This window comes from Heterodontus francisci, chromosome 5 (assembly GCF_036365525.1).
Source record: "Heterodontus francisci isolate sHetFra1 chromosome 5, sHetFra1.hap1, whole genome shotgun sequence".
NCBI lineage: Eukaryota > Metazoa > Chordata > Chondrichthyes > Heterodontiformes > Heterodontidae > Heterodontus > Heterodontus francisci.
This window is the reverse complement of record NC_090375.1, coordinates 2,948,581-2,967,788: the sequence shown is the minus strand read 5'-3', so window position 1 is coordinate 2,967,788 and position 19,208 is coordinate 2,948,581. Positions and strand designations below refer to the sequence as shown.

Sequence of the window (19,208 nt, the reverse complement as noted above, 5' to 3'; positions counted from 1 at the left end):
ACAGCTACAACACTGGCATCTACCCGGCAATGGGGAAAATTGCCCAGGTATGGCCTGTACACAAAGGACAAGTCCAACCCGGCCAATTACCGCCCCATCAGTAAAGTGATGGAAGGTGTCATCAACAGTGTTATCAAGTGGCACTTGCTTAGCAATAACCTGCTCAGTGTCGCTCAGTTTGGGTTCCGCCAGGGCCACTCAGCTCCTGACCTCATTACAGCCTTGGTTCAAACATGGACTAAAGAGCTGAACTCAAGAGGTGAGGTGAGAGTGACTGCCCTTGACATCAAGGCAGCATTTGACCGAGTATGGCATCAAGGAGCCCTAGCAAAACTGAGGTCAGAGAATCAGGGGGAAAACCCTCCGCTGGTTGGAGTCATACCTAGCGCAAAGGAAGATGGTTGTGGTTGTTGGAGGTCAATCATCTCAGCTCCAGGACATCACTGCAGGAGTTCCTCAGGGTAGTGTCCTGGGCCCAACCATATTCTGCTGCTTCATCAATGACCTTCCTTCAATCATAAGGTCAGAAGTGGGGATGTTCGCTGACGACTGCACAATGTTCAGCACCATTCGTGACTTCTCAGATACTGAAGCAGTCCATGTAGAAATGCAGCAAGACCTGGACAATATCCAGGCTTGGGCTGATAAGTGGCAAGTAACATTCGCGCCACACAAGTGCCAGGCAATGACCATCTCCAACAAGAGAGAATCTAACCATCTCCCCTTGACATTCAACAGCATTACCATCGCTGAATCCCCCACTATCAACATCCTAGGGGCTACCATTGACCAGAAACTGAACTGGAATTGCTATATAAATACTTTGAATACCAGAAACACCAGAAATAGGCAGTAAACTAGGGGTTAAAAAGAGTGAGTAAATTAAGGAAATTGATATCAGAATCACAGAATCGTTAGAGCACAGAAGGAGGCCATTCAGCCCATCGTGACCGCACCGGCTCTTTGAAAGAGCAACTCCCTCAGTTCCATTCCCCTGCCTTCTTCCCATGACCCTGTACATTCTTCCTTCTTGGATAACAGGAATATCGGCAGAGAAAAAGTATTGGAGAAACTTAAGGGACTAAAATCTGACCAATCTCCAGGACTTGATGGCCTACACACTCGGGTTCTAATAGAGATAGCTGCAGAGATAGTGGATGCACTAGCTATGATTTTCCAAACTTCCATAGATTTGGCAATGGTCCCATCAGATTGGAAGTTGGTAAATGTTACACCGCTTTTCAAGATAGGAGGGAGAGAGAAAACAGGAAATTACAGGCCAGTGAAGCTAACATCAATTGTTGGGAAGATGCTGGAATCTTTTTTTTTTATTCCTTTATGGGGATGTGGGCATCGTTGGCCAGGCCAGCATTTACTGCCCATCCCTAATTGCCCCTTGAGAAGGTGGTGGTGAGCTGCCTTCTTGAACCGCTGCAGTCCATGTGGGGTAGGTATACCCATAGTGCTGTTAGGGAGGGAGTTCCAGGATTTTGACCCAGCGACAGTGAAGGAACGGCGATATAGTTCCAAGTCAGGATGGTGTGTGACTTGGAGAGGAGCTTGCAGGTGGTGGTGTTCCCATGCATCTGCTGCCCTTGTCCTTCTAGTTGGGAGAGGTCGTGGGTTTGGAAGGTGCTGTCTAAGGAGCCTTGGTGCATTGCTGCAGTGCATCTTGTAGATGGTACATACTGCTGCCACTGTGCATCGGTGGTGGAGGGAGTGAAAATTTGTGGATAGGGTCTATTATTAAGGACATCTTAACAATGCACTTAGAAAAGTACAGTATGATTAGAACAAGTCAACATGGTTTTACTAAAGGGGAATCTTGTTTAACAAATTTATTGGAATTTTTTGAGGATGTAACTAGTAGGGAAGATAAACGGGAACCAGAAGATGTAATATACCTGGATTTCCAAAAGGCATTCGCTAAGGCTTCACACAAAAGGTTAATTGGCAAGATAAGGGCTCATGGAATTGGAGGTAATATATTAGCATGTTCAGATGGGCAGAAAAGTGACAAATGTAATTCAACCTGGGGAAGTGTGAAGTATTGTGTACAGTTCTGGTCACCTCATGACAGAAAGGATGTAATTGCACTAGAGAGAGTACAGAGGAGATTTACGAGGATGTTGCCAGGACTGGAAAAATGCAGCGATGAGGAAAGATTGGATAGGCTGGGGTTGTTCTCCTTGGAACAGAGAAGGCTGAGGGGAGATCTGATTGAAATGTACAAAATTGTGAGGGGCCTGGATAGAGTGGAGGTGAAGGGTCTATTCACCTTAGCAGAGAGGTCAGTGAGGAGGGGGCATAGATTTAAAGTGATTGGTAAATTAGAGGGGGGATGAGGAAAAACTTTTTCACCCAGAGGGTGGTGATGGTCTGGAACTCACTGCCTGAGAGGTTAGTTGAGGCAGAAACCCTCAACTCATTCAAAAGGAGTCCGGATATGCACCTCAAGTGCCGTAATCTGCAGGGCTACGGACCAAATGCTGGAAGGTGGGATTAGAATAGGTGGATCGTTTTTCAGCCAGCACCGACATGATGGGCCAAGTGGCCTCTTTCTGGGCCTTAATCTTTCTATGATTGTATGATTCACCACAAGTTGTGGCCGAACCAATGATTTATACAGTTCCAGCATAATCTCCCTGCTCTTAGATTCTATACCTTGGCTAATAAAGGAAAGGATTCCATATGCCTTCTTAACCACCTTATCGACCTGTCCTGCTACCTTCAGGGATCTGTGGACATTCACTCCAAGGTCCCTCACTTCCTCTACATTTCTCAGTATTTTCCCATTAATCGTGTATTTCTTTTCCTTGTTTGACCTCTCCAAATGCATCACCTCACACTTCTCCAGGTTGAATTCCATTTGCCACTTTTCTGCCCATCTGACCAGACCATCAATATCTTCTTGCAGCCTACAGCTATCCTCCTCGCTATCTACCACACGGTCAATCTTTGTGTCGTCTGCAAACTTCTTGATCATGTCCTCTACATTTACATCCAAATCGTTAATATATACCACAAAAATCAGGCGATCCAGTACTGAGCCCTGTGGAACACCACTGGAAACAGCCCTCCAGTCGCTAAAACACCCGTCAACAATTACCCTTTGTTTCCTGTCACTGAGCAAATTTTGTATCCACCTTGCTTCATTTCCCTGGATCCCATACGATTTTACTTTTTTAACCAGTCTGGCATGTGGGACCTTGTCAAAAGCCTTGCTAAAATCCATGTAGACCACATCAACTGCACTACCCTCATCTATCTTCCTTGCTACTTCAAAAGATTTGATCAAGTTGGTCAAACAAGATCTTCCTTTAACAAATCCATGCAGACTATGGACAAATCCATGGAGACTGAGTGAGACTGGCTGTGTTTAAAAAGATCAGCGACAGCGGGAAAGAAGGAGACTGAGTGAGACCGGCAGTGTTTAAAAAGAGCAGCGACAGTGGGAAAGAAGGAGACTGAGTGAGACCGGTGCTGTTTAAAAAGAACAGCGACAGCGGGAAAGAAGGAGACTGAGTGAGACCGGCGATGTTTAAAAAGAGCAGCGACAGCGGGAAAGAAGGAGACTGAGTGAGACCGGCGATGTTTAAAAAGAGCAGCGACAGCGGGAAAGAAGGAGACTGAATGAGACCGGCGGTGTTTAAAAGGAGCAGCGACAGCGGGAAAGAAGGAGACTAAGTGAGACCGGCGGTGTTTAAAAAGAGCAGTGACAACGGGAAAGAAGGAGACTGAGTGAGACCGGCAGTGTTTAAAAAGAGCAGAGACAGTGCGCCTGAGTTTTGAAAAAAAAACCAACAGTGACATCACAGGAGAGCTGCAAGGTGATTGGTTGGTGAGTAGCAGCTGTTAGAATATATTAAAAAAATAAGGGAAAGTCTTTTTTTGTTGAAAATAAAACCTCTGGGTAGAACAAGGCCCCCTAGTCCAATTAGTATTTTTTAATTAAGAGAGTAACTAATTAATCTAAGGGTAAGTCATGACAGGACAGCTCAGCCCCGTGATCTGCTCCTCCTGCGCTATGTGGGAAATCAGGGACATTTCCAGTTTTCCTGACGACCATGTGTGCAGGAAGTGTATCCATCTGCAGCTACTGACTACCCGCATTACGGAGCTGGAGCTGTGGGTGGATTCACTGTGGAGCATCCCTGATGCTGAGGACATCGTAGATAGCACATTTAGTGAGGTGGTCACACCGCAGGTAATGGTTGCACAGGCAGAAAAGAGATGGATGACCACCAGACAGAGTAGTAGGCACAGGCAGGTAGTGCAGGAGTCCCGTGTGACCATCCCACTCTCAAACAGATATACCACTTTGGATACTGTTGGGGGGGATGACCTCCCAGGGGAAAGCAGCAACAGCCTAGTTCGTGGCACCATGGAGGGCTCTGCTGCACAGCAGGGGAGGAAAAAGGGTGGAAGAGCTACAGTGATAGGGAATTTTATTGTAAGGGGTGCAGATAGGCATTTCTGTGGCCACAAACGAGACTCCAGGATGGGATGTAGCCTCCCTGGTGCGAGGGTCAAGGATGTCTCGGAGCGGCTGCAGGACATTCTGAAAGGGGAGGGTGAGCAGCCAGAGGTCGTGGTCCATATTGGTACTAACGACATAGGCAGGAAGAGAGATGAGGTCCTGCAAAGTGAATATAGGGAGTTAGGCAGAAGGTTAAAAAGCAGGACCTCTAGGGTTGTAATCTCAGGATTACTCCCTGTGCCACGTGCTAGTGAAGGCAGGAATAGGAGGATTAGGCAAATGAATGTGTGGCTGAAGAGCTGGTGTAGGCCGGAGGGCTTCAGCTACTTGGATCATTGGGATCTCTTCTGGTGCAGAGGTGACCTGTACAAGAAGGAAGGGTTGCATCTGAACTGGAAGGGGACCAATATCCTTGTGGGGAGGTTTGCTGGTACTACTCGTGAGGGTTTAAACTAGTCTTGCAGGGGGGTGGGACCCAAAGTAGTAATCTCTCCGATGAGACAGTTGAGGCAAATGTAGAGGTTAAAGCAAGCAAGTCCAGTAGGCAGGCCGGGCAGGGGCAGGACAGGGAGCGTGGAAGGTCTGATAGGCTAAACTGCATTTACTTTAATGCAAGAAGCCTTACAGGTAAGGCAGATAAACTCAGAGCATGGATCAGTACATGGGATTGTGATATTATAGCTATTACGGAAACGTGGTTGAGGGATGGGCAGGACTGGCAGCTCAATGTTCCGGGGTACCGATCTTTCCGGCGTGACAGAGGTGGAGGTAAGAGAGGAGGGGGAGTTGCACTATTGATTAGGGAGGACATCACGGCAGTACTTAGAGAGGATATCCCGGGGGGAATGTCCAGCGAGGCCATATGGGTAGAACTTAGCAATAAGAAAGGGGTGATCACTTTGATGGGATTATACTATAGGCCCCCCAATAGTCAGAGGGAATTGGAGGAGCATATATGTAGGGAAATCACAGATCGGTGTAGGAATTATAGGATTGTAATAGTAGGTAATTTTAACTTTCCTAATATTGACTGGGACTGCCTTAGTGCGAAGGGATCAGATGGGGAAGAATTTGTTAAGTGTGTCCAGGATAGTTTTCTGAAGCAGTATGTGGATGGCCCGACTAGAGAAGGGGCTACACTCGACCTCCTCTTAGGAAATGAGGATGGGCAGGTGGTTGATGTGTCAGTGGGGGAGCACTTTGGGACCAGTGACCATAACTCTATTAGCTTCAAGATAGTTATGGAAAAGGATGGGACTGGTCCTCAGGTTGAAGTCCTAAATTGGGGGAAGGCTAATTTCGATGGCATCAAACAGGAACTCTCAAAAGTTGAATGGGAGAGGCTGTTTACAGGTAAAGGGACGTCTGGCAAGTGGGAGGCTTTTAAAAGTGAGATAGGAAGAGTTCAGGGCCGGCATGTTCCTGTTAGATGGAAGGGCAAGGCTGGCAAGTTTAGGAAACCTAGGTTGACGGGCGGGTCTGGTCAGGACATAGAAGGAGGCATATGTCAGGTATAGGCAGCTGGGATTGAGCAAGTCCCTCGAGGAGTATAGGGGATGTAGGACTACACTTAAGAAGGAAATTAGGAGGGTAAAAAGGGGCCATGAGATTTCCCTGGCAGATAAGATAAAGGAGAATCCTAAAAGATTCTCTAAGTATATTAAGAGTAAAAGGGTAGCTCGGGAGAGAGTAGGTCCCTTTAAGGGTCAGTGTGGCAATCTATGTGTGGAGCCACGGGAAATGGGCGAGGTCTTAAATGAATATTTCTCGTCTGTATTTACCGTGGAGAAGGTCATGGAAGCTAGTGAGTTCAAGGGAGGGAACACCGATATCCTGGAGCATATCAACATTACAAAGGAGAAGGTGTTGGAGGATTTGAAGTGCATTAAGGTGGATAAATCCCCAGGGCCTGATCAGGTGTATCCTAGGATGCTATGGGAAACAAAGGAGGAGATTGCTGGGGCCCTGGCAGAAATTTTTGAATCATCGTTAGCCACGGGTGAGGTACTGGAAGACTGGAGGATAGCTAATGTTGTGCCTTTATTTAAGAAGGGCAGCAGGGATAAGCCAGGGAACTACAGGCTGGTGAGCCTTACATCAGTGGTGGGAAAGTTATTGGAAGGGATTCTGAGAGACAGGATTTATATAAATTTGGAAAGGCAAGGTCTGATTAGGGATAGTCAGCATGGCTTTGTGCGTGGGAATTTGATTGAGTTTTTCGAGGAGGTGACCAAGAGGATTGACGAGGGCGGAGAAATGGCAGATGGAGTTTAATCTGGACAAATGTGAGGTAATGCATTTTGGAAGGTCTAATGCAGGTGGGAAGTATACAGTAAATGGCAGAACCCTTAGGAGTATTGACAGGCAGAGAGATCTGGGCGTACAGGTCACTGAAAGTGGCAACGCAGGTGGATAAGGTAGTCAAGAAGGCATACGGCATGCTTGCCTTCATCGGTCGGGGCATAGAGTATAAAAATTGGCAAGTCATGTTGCAGCTGTACATAACCTTAGTTAGGCCACACTTAGAATATTGCATGCAATTCTGGTTGCTACACTATCAGAAGGACGTGGAGGCTTTGGAGAAGGTACAGAGGAGGTTTACCAGGATGTTGCCTGGTCTGGAGGGCATTAGCTATGAGGAGAGGTTGGATAAACTCGGATTGTTTTCACTGGAACGACGGAGGTGGAGGGACGACATGATGGAGGTTTACAAAGTTATGAGCGGCATGGACAGAGTGGATAGTCAGAAGCTTTTTCCCAGGGTGGAAGAGTCAGTTACTAGGGGACATAGGTTTAAGGTGCGAGGGGCAAAGTTTAGAGAGGATGTGCGAGGCAAGTTTTTTACACAGAGGGTGGTGAGTGCCTGGAACTTGCTGCCAGGGGAGGTGGTGGAAGCAGATACGATAGCGACATTTAAGGGACATCTTGACAAATACATGAATAGGATGGGAATAGAGGGATATGGGCCCTGGAAGTGCAGAAGGTGTTAGTTTAGGCAGGCATCAAGATCGGCGCAGGCTTGGAGGGCCGAATGGCCTATTCCTGTGCTGTACTGTTCTTTGTTCTTTGAGGGCAGGGAGATGGACGTTGTCTACATGGACTTTAGCAAGGCCTTTGACAAGGTCTCGCATGGCAGGCTGGTCCAGAAGGTTCGAACACATGGGATCCAGGGTGAACTAGCAAATTGGATACAAAACTGTCTTGGTGATAGGAGGCAGAGGGTGGTATTGGAGGGTTGTTTTTCAGATTGGAGGCCGATGACCAGTAGTGTGCCGCAGCGATCGGTGCTGGGCCCTCTGTTGTTTGTCATATATAATGGTGACTTGGATGTGAATGTAAGGGGCATGATTAGTACGTTTGCAGGTGACACCAAAATTGGTGGTAATAGTGGACAGTGAAGAAGGTTGTCTCAGGTTACAACAGGATATAGACCAACTGGGAAAGTGGGCAAGGGAGTGGCAAATGGAATTTAATGCAGACAAGTGTGAAGTGATGCATTTTGGGAAGTTAAACCAGGGCAGGACATATACAGTGAATGGCAGGGCCCTTGTTGAGCAGAGAGACCTTGGGGTGCAAGTACATAGTTCCCTGAAAGTGGCAACACAGGTAGACAGGGTGGTGAAGAAGGCGTATGGCATGCTTGCCTTCACCGGCCGAGGCATTGAGTACAAGAGTTGGGATATCATGTGACAGTTGTACATAACGTTGGTTAGGCCGCATTTGGAGTACTGTGTGCAGTTCTGGTCGCCGCACTACAGGGAAGATGTGATTAAGCCAGAGAAGGTGCAGAAAAGATCCACAAGGATGTTGCCTGGTTTGGAGGGCTTGAGTTATGAAGAGAGATTGGATAGGCTGGGTCTGTTTTCCCTGGAGTGAAGGAGGCTGAGAGGGGACATGATAGAGGTATATAAAATTATGAGAGGCATAGATAGGGTAGATAGCCAGAATCTGTTTCCCATGGTAGGGGTGAGTAAAACTAGAGGGCATAGATTTAAGGTGAGAGGGAGGAGGTTTAACGGGGATCAAAGGGGTAAATTTTTCACACAAAGAATAGTGGGTATCTGGAATGAGCTGCCTGAGGAGGTGGTGGAGGCAGGAACAGTAGCAACATTTAAGAGGCATCTGGACAGGTACTTGAATAAGCAAGGCATAGAGGGATATGGAATTAATGCAGGCAGGTGGGATTAGTATAGATAGGCATTATGGTCGGCATGGACGCGGTGGGCCGAAGGGCCTGTTTCTATGCTGTCCGACTCTATGACTATCGTTGATTAACTTGTGACTTTCTAAGTGACAGTTTATCCTGTCTCTCAGAATAGATTCCAATAATTTCCCCACTACTGAGATTAGACTGACTGGCCTGTAATTATTCAGTCTATCCCTCACTCCCTTTTAAACAGAGGTACAACGTTAGCAATTCTCCAATCCTCCGGTACCACACCTGTATCCAGTGAGGACTAGAAAATGATGGTCAGACCCTCTGCTATTTCCTCTCTTGCTTCTTTTCACAGCCTAGGATACATTTCATCTGGCCCTGGTGATTTATCAACTTTCAAGGATTCTAATCCCAGTATTACATTCTCTCTCCCTATGTTTATCACATCCAATACTTCACACACCTCCTCCTTAACTACAATGTCTGTATCATCCCTCTCTTTTGTGAAGACAGACGCAAAGTATTCATTAAGAATTCATTATGAAGTATTCACTGAGTGGCGCAGTGGTTAGCACCGCAGCCTCACAGCTCCAGCGACCCGGGTTCAGTTCTGGGTACTGCCTGTGTGGAGTTTGCAACTTCTCCCTGTGACCGCGTGGGTTTCTGCCGGGTGCTCCGGTTTCCTTCCACAGCCAAAGACTTGCAGGGTTGATAAGTAAATTGGCCATTGTAAATTGCCCCTAGTATAGGTAGGTGGTAGGGGAATTGAGGCAAGGTGGGGATGTGGTAGGGAATATGGGATTAATGTAGGATTAGTATAAATGGCAGGATAAAAGACAGAAGCGCAAGGGGAGACCAACTGTGTAACAGTCCCGACAAACACATTTTTCTGCAGCACCTGTGGAAGAGCCTGTCACTCTAGAATTGGCCTTTATAGCCACTCCAGGCGCTGCTCCACACATCACTGACCACCTCCAGGTGCTTACCCATTGTCTCTCGAGATAAGGAGGCCAAAGAAGAAGAGTATAAATGGGTGGTTGTTGGTTGGGACAGACTCAGTGGGCCGAAGGGCCTGTTTCAGTGTTGTATTGTTCTATGACTCGAAGAACCACACCAATATCTTCCACTCCTGCACATAGGTTACCTTTTTGGTCTTTAATGGGCCCTACTCTCTCCTTAGTTATCCTCTTACTCTTAATATATTGATAAAACATCTTTGGGTTCACCTTGATTTTGCTTGCCAATATTCTTTCATGACATCTCTTTGCTTTCCTAATTTCCTTTTTGATTTCACCCCTCCACTTTCTATATTCCTCTTGGTTTTCTGTAGTATTGAGTTCTTGGTGTCAGACATAAGCTTTCCTTTTCTGCCTTATCTTACCCTGTAGGCTCCTTAACACCCATTGGGCTCTAGATTTGGCCGTCTCACCCTTTTTCTTTGTGGGAACATGTTTACTCTGAACCCCTTGAATCTCTCCTTTGAATGCCTCCCACTGCTCTGACACTGATTTACCTTCAAGTAGCTGTTTCCAGTCCACTTTCGCTAAATCACTCCTCAGTTTAGTAAAATTGGCCTTGCCCCAATTGAGAACTCTAACTCCTGTTCTATCTCTGTCCTTTTCCATAATTATGTTAAAACAGACTGAATTATGATCACTATCACCAAAATGCTCTCCCACTGCCACCCCCTCCACCTGCCCATCTCTTGTTGGACTTGCTACATACTGGGCAAAAAGTTCTCCTGAATGCACCTCAAGAATTCTGCTCCCTCAATTCCTTTCACACTAAAACTATCCCAGTTAATATTGGGGTAATTAAAATCCCCAACTATTCCTGCCCTATTGTTCTTGCACTTCTCAGAGATTTGTCTACATATCTGCTCTTCTATCTCCCTCTGACTGTTTTGGGGTCTATAGTACACGACCAGCAGTGTGATTGCCCCTTGTTTTGTTCCTTAGCTCAATCCATATGGCCCCAATAGATGAACCTTCCAACATTTCATCCCTCTTCACAGCTGTAATAGTTTCTTTTGAATGGAAAATTTCCACTCCCCCTCCTTTCTTATCCCCCCTCCCATCGCGTCTGAAAACCCTGTAACTAGGAATGTTGAGCTACCATTCCTGTCCCTCCCTGAGCCATGTTTCTGTAATAGCTATGATATCATACTGCCACGTGTCTATCTGTGCCCTCAGCTCATCTGCTTTATTTGGTTTACTCTTTGTATTGAAATAGATCCCCTTGAGTACTGCCAAACTCTTTTTTTTTATTTTCTAACCATCGTTTCCTCTGTCTTCCAGACTCATCCATTAATTTTCCGTCTTCCATTTTCAGTTCTGATTTTGTCCCAGCTGAGTCTACTCCCAGGTCCCCATCCCCCTGCCAAACTAGTTTAAACCCTCCCCAACAGCACTAGCAAAACGTCCCGCAAGGAACTCAGTCCCAGCTCTGTTCAGGTGCAACCCGTCCAGCCTGTATAGGTCCCATCTCCCCCAGAGCTGGTCCCAATGTCCCAGGAATCTGAAGCCCTCCCTCCTGCACCATCTTTCCAGCCACACATTCATCTGTCTTATCCTTCTATTTCTATACTCACTTGTGCGTGGCACTGGGAGTAATCCGGAGATGACTACTTTTGAGATCCTGCTTGCTAATTTCTTACCTAGCTCCCTAAATTCTGACTGCAGGACCACATCCCTCTTTCTCCCTATGTCGTAGGTTCTGATGTGGACCATGACTGCTGGCTGTTCACCCTCCCCCTTCAGGATGCTCTGCAGCCGCTCAGTGACATCCTTGACCCTGGCACCCGGGAGCCAACACACCATCCTGGATTCATGTCTGTGGCCACAGAAACACCTGTCTGTTCCCCTAACTATTGAATCACCTATCACTACGGCTCTTCCAGTCTTCCCTGTACCCCCCTGTGCAGCTGAGTCACCCGTGGTGTCATGGACTTGGCTCTGGCTGCACTCCCCAGGTGAAGCATCACTTTCCTCAGTATTCAGAACTGAATACCTGTTGGAGAGTGAGATGCACTCAGGGATCTCCTGCACTACCTGCCTAATTCTTTTTGACTGTCTGGTGGTCATCCATTCCCTCTCTCCCTACATACTCTCAAGCTGTGGGGTGATCACATCTATAAACATGCTATCTACATAGCTCTCATCCTCATTAATGCACAGCAGTGTCGCCAGCTGCCGCTCAAGTTCCAAAACCCGGAGCTCAAGCTGCTTCAATTGATGACACTTCCTGCACAAGTGGTTCTCCAGGATACGGGAAGCATCCTGGAGCTCCCACATAGCACAGGAGGTGCACTCTCGAGGTTGAAGCAACCCTACCATTCCTTTATTTATTAGTTGACCTTTTGCTACTGCTAAAAAAAGCCTCACCAATACTACAACAGCTTAGAATTATTAATTAAACCTTACCAGTACTGATAAATCCTAATAAAAATCAATAAATTCATGACTTAAAGTAAACCTTATTCAAAAAAAGTAACTCACTTGTTCCTTATTATTAAGCTATTTACACACACACCCTAACAGTAGTGTACTAACCCAGCTATTTACACACACACCCTAACAGTAGTGTACTAACCCAGCTATTTACACACACACCCTAACAGTAGTGTTCTAACCCAGCTATTTACACACACACCCTAACAGTAGTGTACTAACCCAGCTATTTACACACACACCCTAACAGTAGTGTACTAACCCAGCTATTTACACACACACCCTAACAGTAGTGTACTAACCCAGCTATTTACACACACACCCTAACAGTAGTGTACTAACCCAGCTATTTACACACACACCCTAACAGGAGTGTACTAACCCAGCTATTTACACACACACCCTAACAGGAGTGTACTAACCCAGCTATTTACACACACACCCTAACAGTAGTGTACTAACCCAGCTATTTACACACACACCCTAACAGGAGTGTACTAACCCAGCTATTTACACACTCACCCTAACAGGAGTGTACTAACCCAGCTATTTACACACACACCCTAACAGTAGTGTACTAACCCAGCTATTTACACACACACCCTAACAGGAGTGTACTAACCCAGCTATTTACACACACACCCTAACAGGAGTGTACTAACCCAGCTATTTACACACACACCCTAACAGTAGTGTACTAACCCAGCTATTTACACACACACCCTAACAGTAATGTACTAACCCAGCTATTTACACACACACCCTAACAGGAGTGTACTAACCCAGCTATTTACACACACACCCCAACAGTAATGTACTAACCCAGCTATTTACACACACACCCTAACAGGAGTGTACTAACCCAGCTATTTACACACACACCCTAACAGTAATGTACTAACCCAGCTATTTACACACACACCCTAACAGGAGTGTACTAACCCAGCTATTTACACACACACCCTAACAGTAGTGTACTAACCCAGCTATTTACACACACACCCTAACAGGAGTGTACTAACCCAGCTATTTACACACACACCCTAACAGGAGTGTACTAACCCAGCTATTTACACACACACCCTAACAGGAGTGTACTAACCCAGCTATTTACACACACACCCTAACAGTAGTGTACTAACCCAGCTATTTACACACACACCCCAACAGTAATGTACTAACCAGCTATTTACACACTCACCCTAACAGTAATGTACTAACCAGCTATTTACACACACACCCTAACAGTAATGTACTAACCCAGCTATTTGGTGTTATTCATTCACAGCAGTTACTCATCAACCAATCACCTTGCAGCTTTCCTGCCATGTCATTGTTCACTTTGTTTTCAAATCCTGGACTCCTCTCCCGGAAGCTAAGTCACCATAGTCTATCCACCTTAATAGAGAGGTCAGTGATGAGGGGGCATAGATTTAAAGTGATTGGTAGAAAAATTAGAGGGGAGATGAAGAAAAACTTTTTCACCCAGAGGGTGGTGACGGTCTGGAACTCACTGCCTGAAAGGGGAGTTGAGACAGAAACCCTCAACTCATTCAAAAGGAGTCTGGATATGCACCTCAAGTGCCATAATCTGCAGGGCTAGATTAGAAAAGCTGGATCGTTTTTTGGCCGGCACAGATACGATGGGTCAAGTGGCCTCTTTCTGTGCCTTAAACTGTCTATAATTCTTTCTATGATTCTATAGATGATTGGTGAACAGACGAGTGGGCATAAATGGGGCATGGGCAACAAGATGGCAGATGGAGTATCATGTGGGGAAGTGTGAAGTTATGCACTTTGGTCGTAAGAATAGAAAAGCAAAATATTTTTTAAAAGGTGTGAAACTTTTAAGTGTTGATATTCAGAGAGACTTGGGTGTGCTGTACAAGGAACACAGAAAGTTAACGTGCAGGTACAGCAAGTAATTAGGAAGGCAAATGGCATGTTTGTCTTTATTGTAAGGGGATTGGAGTACAGGCATAAGGAATTATTGCTACAACTGTACAGGGTTTTGGTGAGACCACATCTGGAGGACTGTGTGCAGTTTTGTTTCCACATTTATGAAAGGATATACTTGCACTGGAGGCAGTGCAGCGAAGGTTCAATGGATTGGTTCCTGGGATGAGGGGGTTGCCCTACGACGGGAGGCTGAGTAAATTGGGCCTATATTCTCAGGAATTTAGAGGAATGAGAGGTGATCTCATTGAAACATAACGGGCTGGGGAGGGTAGACACTGAGATTGTTTCTGCTGGTCGGGGAATCTAGAAGATGGGGACACAGTCTCAGGATAAGGGGATGATCATTTAGGACCGAGATGAGGAGACATTTCTTCACTTAAACGCTTGCAAATCTTTGGAATTCTCTACCCCAGAGGATTGTGGATGCTCCATCATTGAATATATTTCAGGCTGGGATAAATAGATTTTTGGTCTCTCAGGGAATCGAGGGATATGGGGAGTGGGCGGGAAAGTGGAATTGAATCCTAAGATCGGCCATGATTTTATTGAATGGCGGAGCAGGCTCGATGGGCCGAATGGTCTCCTCCTGCCCCTATTTCTTGTGTTCTTGTATGGCTTCAAGAACAGGTCAGAGGCTGGGAATTCTGCGGCGAGTAACTCACCTCCTGACTCCCCAAAGCCTGTTCACCATCTACAAGGCACAAGTCAGGAGTGTGATGGAATACTCTCCACTTGCCTGGATGGGTGCAGCTCCAACAACACTCAAGAAGCTCGACACCATCCAGGACAAAGCAGCCCGCTTGACTGGCACTCCACACGGACTAGGGCCCAGGGGTCAAATGGAAGGAGTGTGGGGTGAGGCTGGGAAGGAGAATAGGGTTGGAGGGTTGGACAGGGGACTGTGAAACAGCTCACTATGTGGGGAAACAAAACCATTCACTCACCTAAGTAGTCAGATAAAGGAACATGTGGGACTGGTTTTAACAGGCCTTGTTCTATCAGTTCATCACAGAGTGACTCAAGGCTCCTGAAACACAACAACAGCATTATCACATACCTCGGGTCACAGCAATGAACTTCTGTCACATGCTCAGGACTAATGTGGTCTTTATTGAAGTGTGGACTCTGCTGTAGTGTAGCAAATGCAGGAGCCAATTCAGTGCACACACGATCCCACAAACAGATACCTGGACCTGCACCCAAAGTGTTTTTATTGTTGATGTTTGAGGGATAATTATTGGCCAAGACGCCGAGAAGAACTTTCCTGTTTTTCTTCTGAATAGTGTCACAGGATCTTTTACCCCACTACCCCGCCGAGACGGCAGATAGTGCCTCAGTTTAATGTCTCATTTCGACAGTGCAGAACTCCCGCAGTACTGACCCTCCAACAGTGTAGAACTCCCTCAGTACTGACCCTCCAACAGTGCAGCACTCCCTCAGTACTGACCCTCTGACAGTGCAGCGCTCCCTCAGTACTGACCCTCCAACAGTGCAGAACTCCCTCAGTACTGACCCTCCAACAGTGCAGAACTCCCTCAGTACTGACCCTCCAACAGTGCAGCGCTCCCTCAGTACTGACCCTCCAACAGTGCAGCACTCCCTCAGTACTGACCCTCCGACAGTGCAGCGCTCCCTCAGTACTGAACCTCCGACAGTGCTGCACTCCCTCAGTACTGACCCTCCGACAGTGCAGAACTCCCTCAGTACTGACCCTCCAACAGTGCAGCGCTCCCTCAGTACTGACCCTCCAACAGTGCAGTACTCCCTCAGTACTGATCCTCCGACAGTGCAGCACTCCCGCAGTACTGACCCTCCGACAGTGCAGAACTCCCTCAGTACTGACCCTCCAACAGTGCAGAACTCCCTCAGTACTGACCCTCCAACAGTGCAGCACTCCCTCAGTACTGACCCTCCGACAGTGCAGCGCTCCCTCAGTACTGACCCTCCAACAGTGCAGCACTCCCTCAGTACTGACCCTCCAACAGTGCAGAACTCCCTCAGTACTGACCCTCTGACAGTGCAGCGCTTCTTCAGTACTGACCCTCTGACAGTGCAGCACTCCCTCAGTACTGACCCTCCGACAGTGCAGAACTCCCTCAGTACTGACCCTCCAACAGTGCAGCACTCCCTCAGTACTGACCCTCCAACAGTGCAGAACTCCTTCAGTACTGACCCTCTGACAGTGCAGAACTCCTTCAGTACTGACCCTCTGACAGTGCAGCGCTCCTTCAGTACTGACCGTCTGACAGTGCAGCGCTCCCTCAGTACTGACCCTCCGACAGTGCAGAACTCCCTCAGTACTGACCCTCTGACAGTGCAGCGCTCTTTCAGTACTGACCCTCTGACAGTGCAGCACTCCCTCAGTACTGACCCTCCAGCAGTGCAGCACTCCCTCAGTACTGACCCTCCAACAGTGCAGCATTCCCTCAGTACTGACCCTCCGACAGTGCAGAACTCCCTCAGTACTGACCCTCCAACAGTGCGGCACTCCCTCAGTACTGACCCTCCAACAGTGCAGAACTCCCTCAGTACTGACCCTCCGACAGTGCAGCACTCCCTCAGTACTGACCCTCCGACAGTGCAGCACTCCCTCAGTACTGACCCTCCGACAGTGCAGCGCTCCCTTAGTACTGACCCTCCGACAGTGCAGCGCTCCCTTAGTACTGACCCTCTGACAGTGCAGCGCTCCCTCAGTACTGGCCCTCTGACAGTTCAGCGCTTCCTCAGTACTGACCCTCCGACAGTGCAGCGCTCCCTCAGTACTGACCCTCTGACAGTGCAGCGCTCCCTCAGTACTGACCCTCCGACAGTGCAGCGCTCCCTCAGTACTGACCCTCCGACAGTGCAGCGCTCCCTCAGTACTGACCCTCCGACAGTGCAGCGCTCCCTCAGTACTGACCCTCCGACAGTGCAGCACTCCCTCAGTACTGACCCTCCGACAGTGCAGCACTCCCTCAGTACTGACCCTCCGACACTGCAGCACTCCCTCAGTACTGACCCTCTGACAGTGCAGCACTCCCTCAGTACTGACCCTCCGACAGTGCAGCACTCCCTCAGTACTGACCCTCTGACAGTGCAGCACTCCCTCAGTACTGACCCTCCGACAGTGCAGCACTCCCTCAGTACTGACCCTCCGACAGTGCAGCACTCCCTCAGTACTGACCCTCCGACAGTGCAGCACTCCCTCAGTACTGACCCTCTGACAGTGCAGCACTCCCTCAGTACTGACCCTCTGACAGTGCAGCGCTCCCTCAGTACTGACCCTCCGACAGTGCAGCACTCCCTCAGTACTGACCCTCCGACAGTGCAGCACTCCCTCAGTACTGACCCTCCGACAGTGCAGCACTCCCTCAGTACTGACCCTCCGACAGTGCAGCACTCTCTCAGTAGTTCACTCGAATGTCCGCCTGTATTATGGGTTCAAGTGGGGTTTGATCTCGGCGTCTATTGACACAGAGGGGAGTGTGCTCACTATCCATTCCACACTTTGATTGGATCAGACATGTGATGTTACTGTCACTGCCATGATGCTCGAACATGCCTCAGGTTGATTGTGGCAGTGCCATTTCTCCCAGTCAGACTGTGTTTAACCAGCTCGGAGTTTTGAGTCTCAGTCCTGATCCTGTGCCATTCTGGATTCACTCAGAATTAGACGGACATCCAACTGAGAGCTGGAGCCCATTGTGTCTCCAGCCGTGGCTATAAACTGGAGCATTGGTTCTGGTGACGGAATTGGCAGATGCCCACTGCTGATGAGATGACTGGTTGAAACACTCACACAGCAGGCCCATCGCCCACCCGAGGGCTCACACAGAGGACAAGATTATTAGACGACCTTTGAACCTTTTACCTGTTTGCTGTCAAGTCTTTGTCTTTCTTCTTCAACCCTTTTTCTTTACGTTTGCCCTAAACAAAAATACAAGTTCATTTCAGATGTGATTCAGTCACGATGCACTGTATCTGATCAAGTTCCACATGTGAGGCTTTTGGAGGCGTGTCTGATCAAGTTCACTGTAATTGCAGCGAATGGAAATGAGGAAATTATCACCTGAAGGTGTCCTGGCTGGAGGAAGGAGGGTATGAGAATCACTCCACTGCCTAGTGCCTCATGATGTACCCCTGGGGCTCAGTGCTGTTAGACACTCCTATATGATGATCCTCAGCCCCCAATGTTTATGAGCTCAGGTCACATAACAGCAACAACCGGTGGTCAGTGGAAAGACTCCATCTGTCCCCTGCCTGCAACAACTGGCCACTTCTCCCCAAATGTTAAAATCAGCCCTTTCTGTGGAAAATGATCAAAACATACCTCGAAACGTGGCTCTCTGTCTCAGGGTCACTGTCTGGGCAGGATAATTGCCATCTCATTCAAACAGTTCCTGCCAACACTCAGATGTAAACACACAGGGAGATCGATGTGACTACAGAGCAAGTAGCTTGCCAAGGCATGATTTATGTTGTGGCTTGGTACAGCTGAGGAATATCGGGAGCGGGTGGGGCTGGGAAATATGGGGATGAGGTGGGGTTGGGAGATATGGGGATGAGGTGGGGCTGGGGATGAGGTGGGGCTGGGGATATGGGGATGAGGTGGGGCTGGGGATATGGGGATGAGGTGGGGCTGGCAGATACGGGGATGAGGTGGGGCTGGGGGATATGGGGATGAGGTGGGGCTGGGGGATATGGGGATGAGGTGGGGTTGGGAGATATGGGGATGAGGTGGGGCTGGGAGATATGGGGATGAGGTGGGGCTGGGAGATATGGGGATGAGGTGGGGCTGGGGATATGGGGATGAGCTGGGGCTGGGAGATATGGGGATGAGGTGGGGCTGGGGATATGGGGATGAGGTGGGGCTGGGAGATATGGGGATGAGCTGGGGCTGGGAGATATGGGGATGAGGTGGGGCTGGGGATATGGGGATGAGGTGGGGCTGGGCAATATGGGGATGAGGTGGGGCTGGGGATATGGGGATGAGGTGGGGATGAGGTGGGGCTGGGGGATATGGGGTTGAGGTGGGGCTGGGGATATGGGGATGAGGTGGGGATGAAGTGGGGCTGGGGGATATGGGGATGAGGTGGGGCTGGGGATATGGGGATGAGGTGGGGCTGGGAGATATGGGGATGAGGTGGGGCTGGGGATATGGGGATGAGGTGGGGCTGGGAGATAT

At 48.3% G+C, this 19,208-nt stretch overlaps 1 protein-coding gene across 1 annotated transcript in view; it reads right to left on the bottom strand.

The window, feature by feature from the left end:
- LOC137369689 (dynein regulatory complex protein 11-like) overlaps window positions 1-19,208 on the bottom strand; it is a 486,226-nt gene that overhangs the window by 55,835 nt on the left and 411,183 nt on the right. The window contains exons 12-13 of the mRNA XM_068031024.1: window positions 17,895-17,950; window positions 14,989-15,071 (exon numbers count right to left, since the gene is read on the bottom strand). Of these exons, the coding sequence (XP_067887125.1) occupies window positions 14,989-15,071; window positions 17,895-17,950 (139 nt within the window). The remainder of the gene's footprint in view (window positions 1-14,988; window positions 15,072-17,894; window positions 17,951-19,208) is intronic.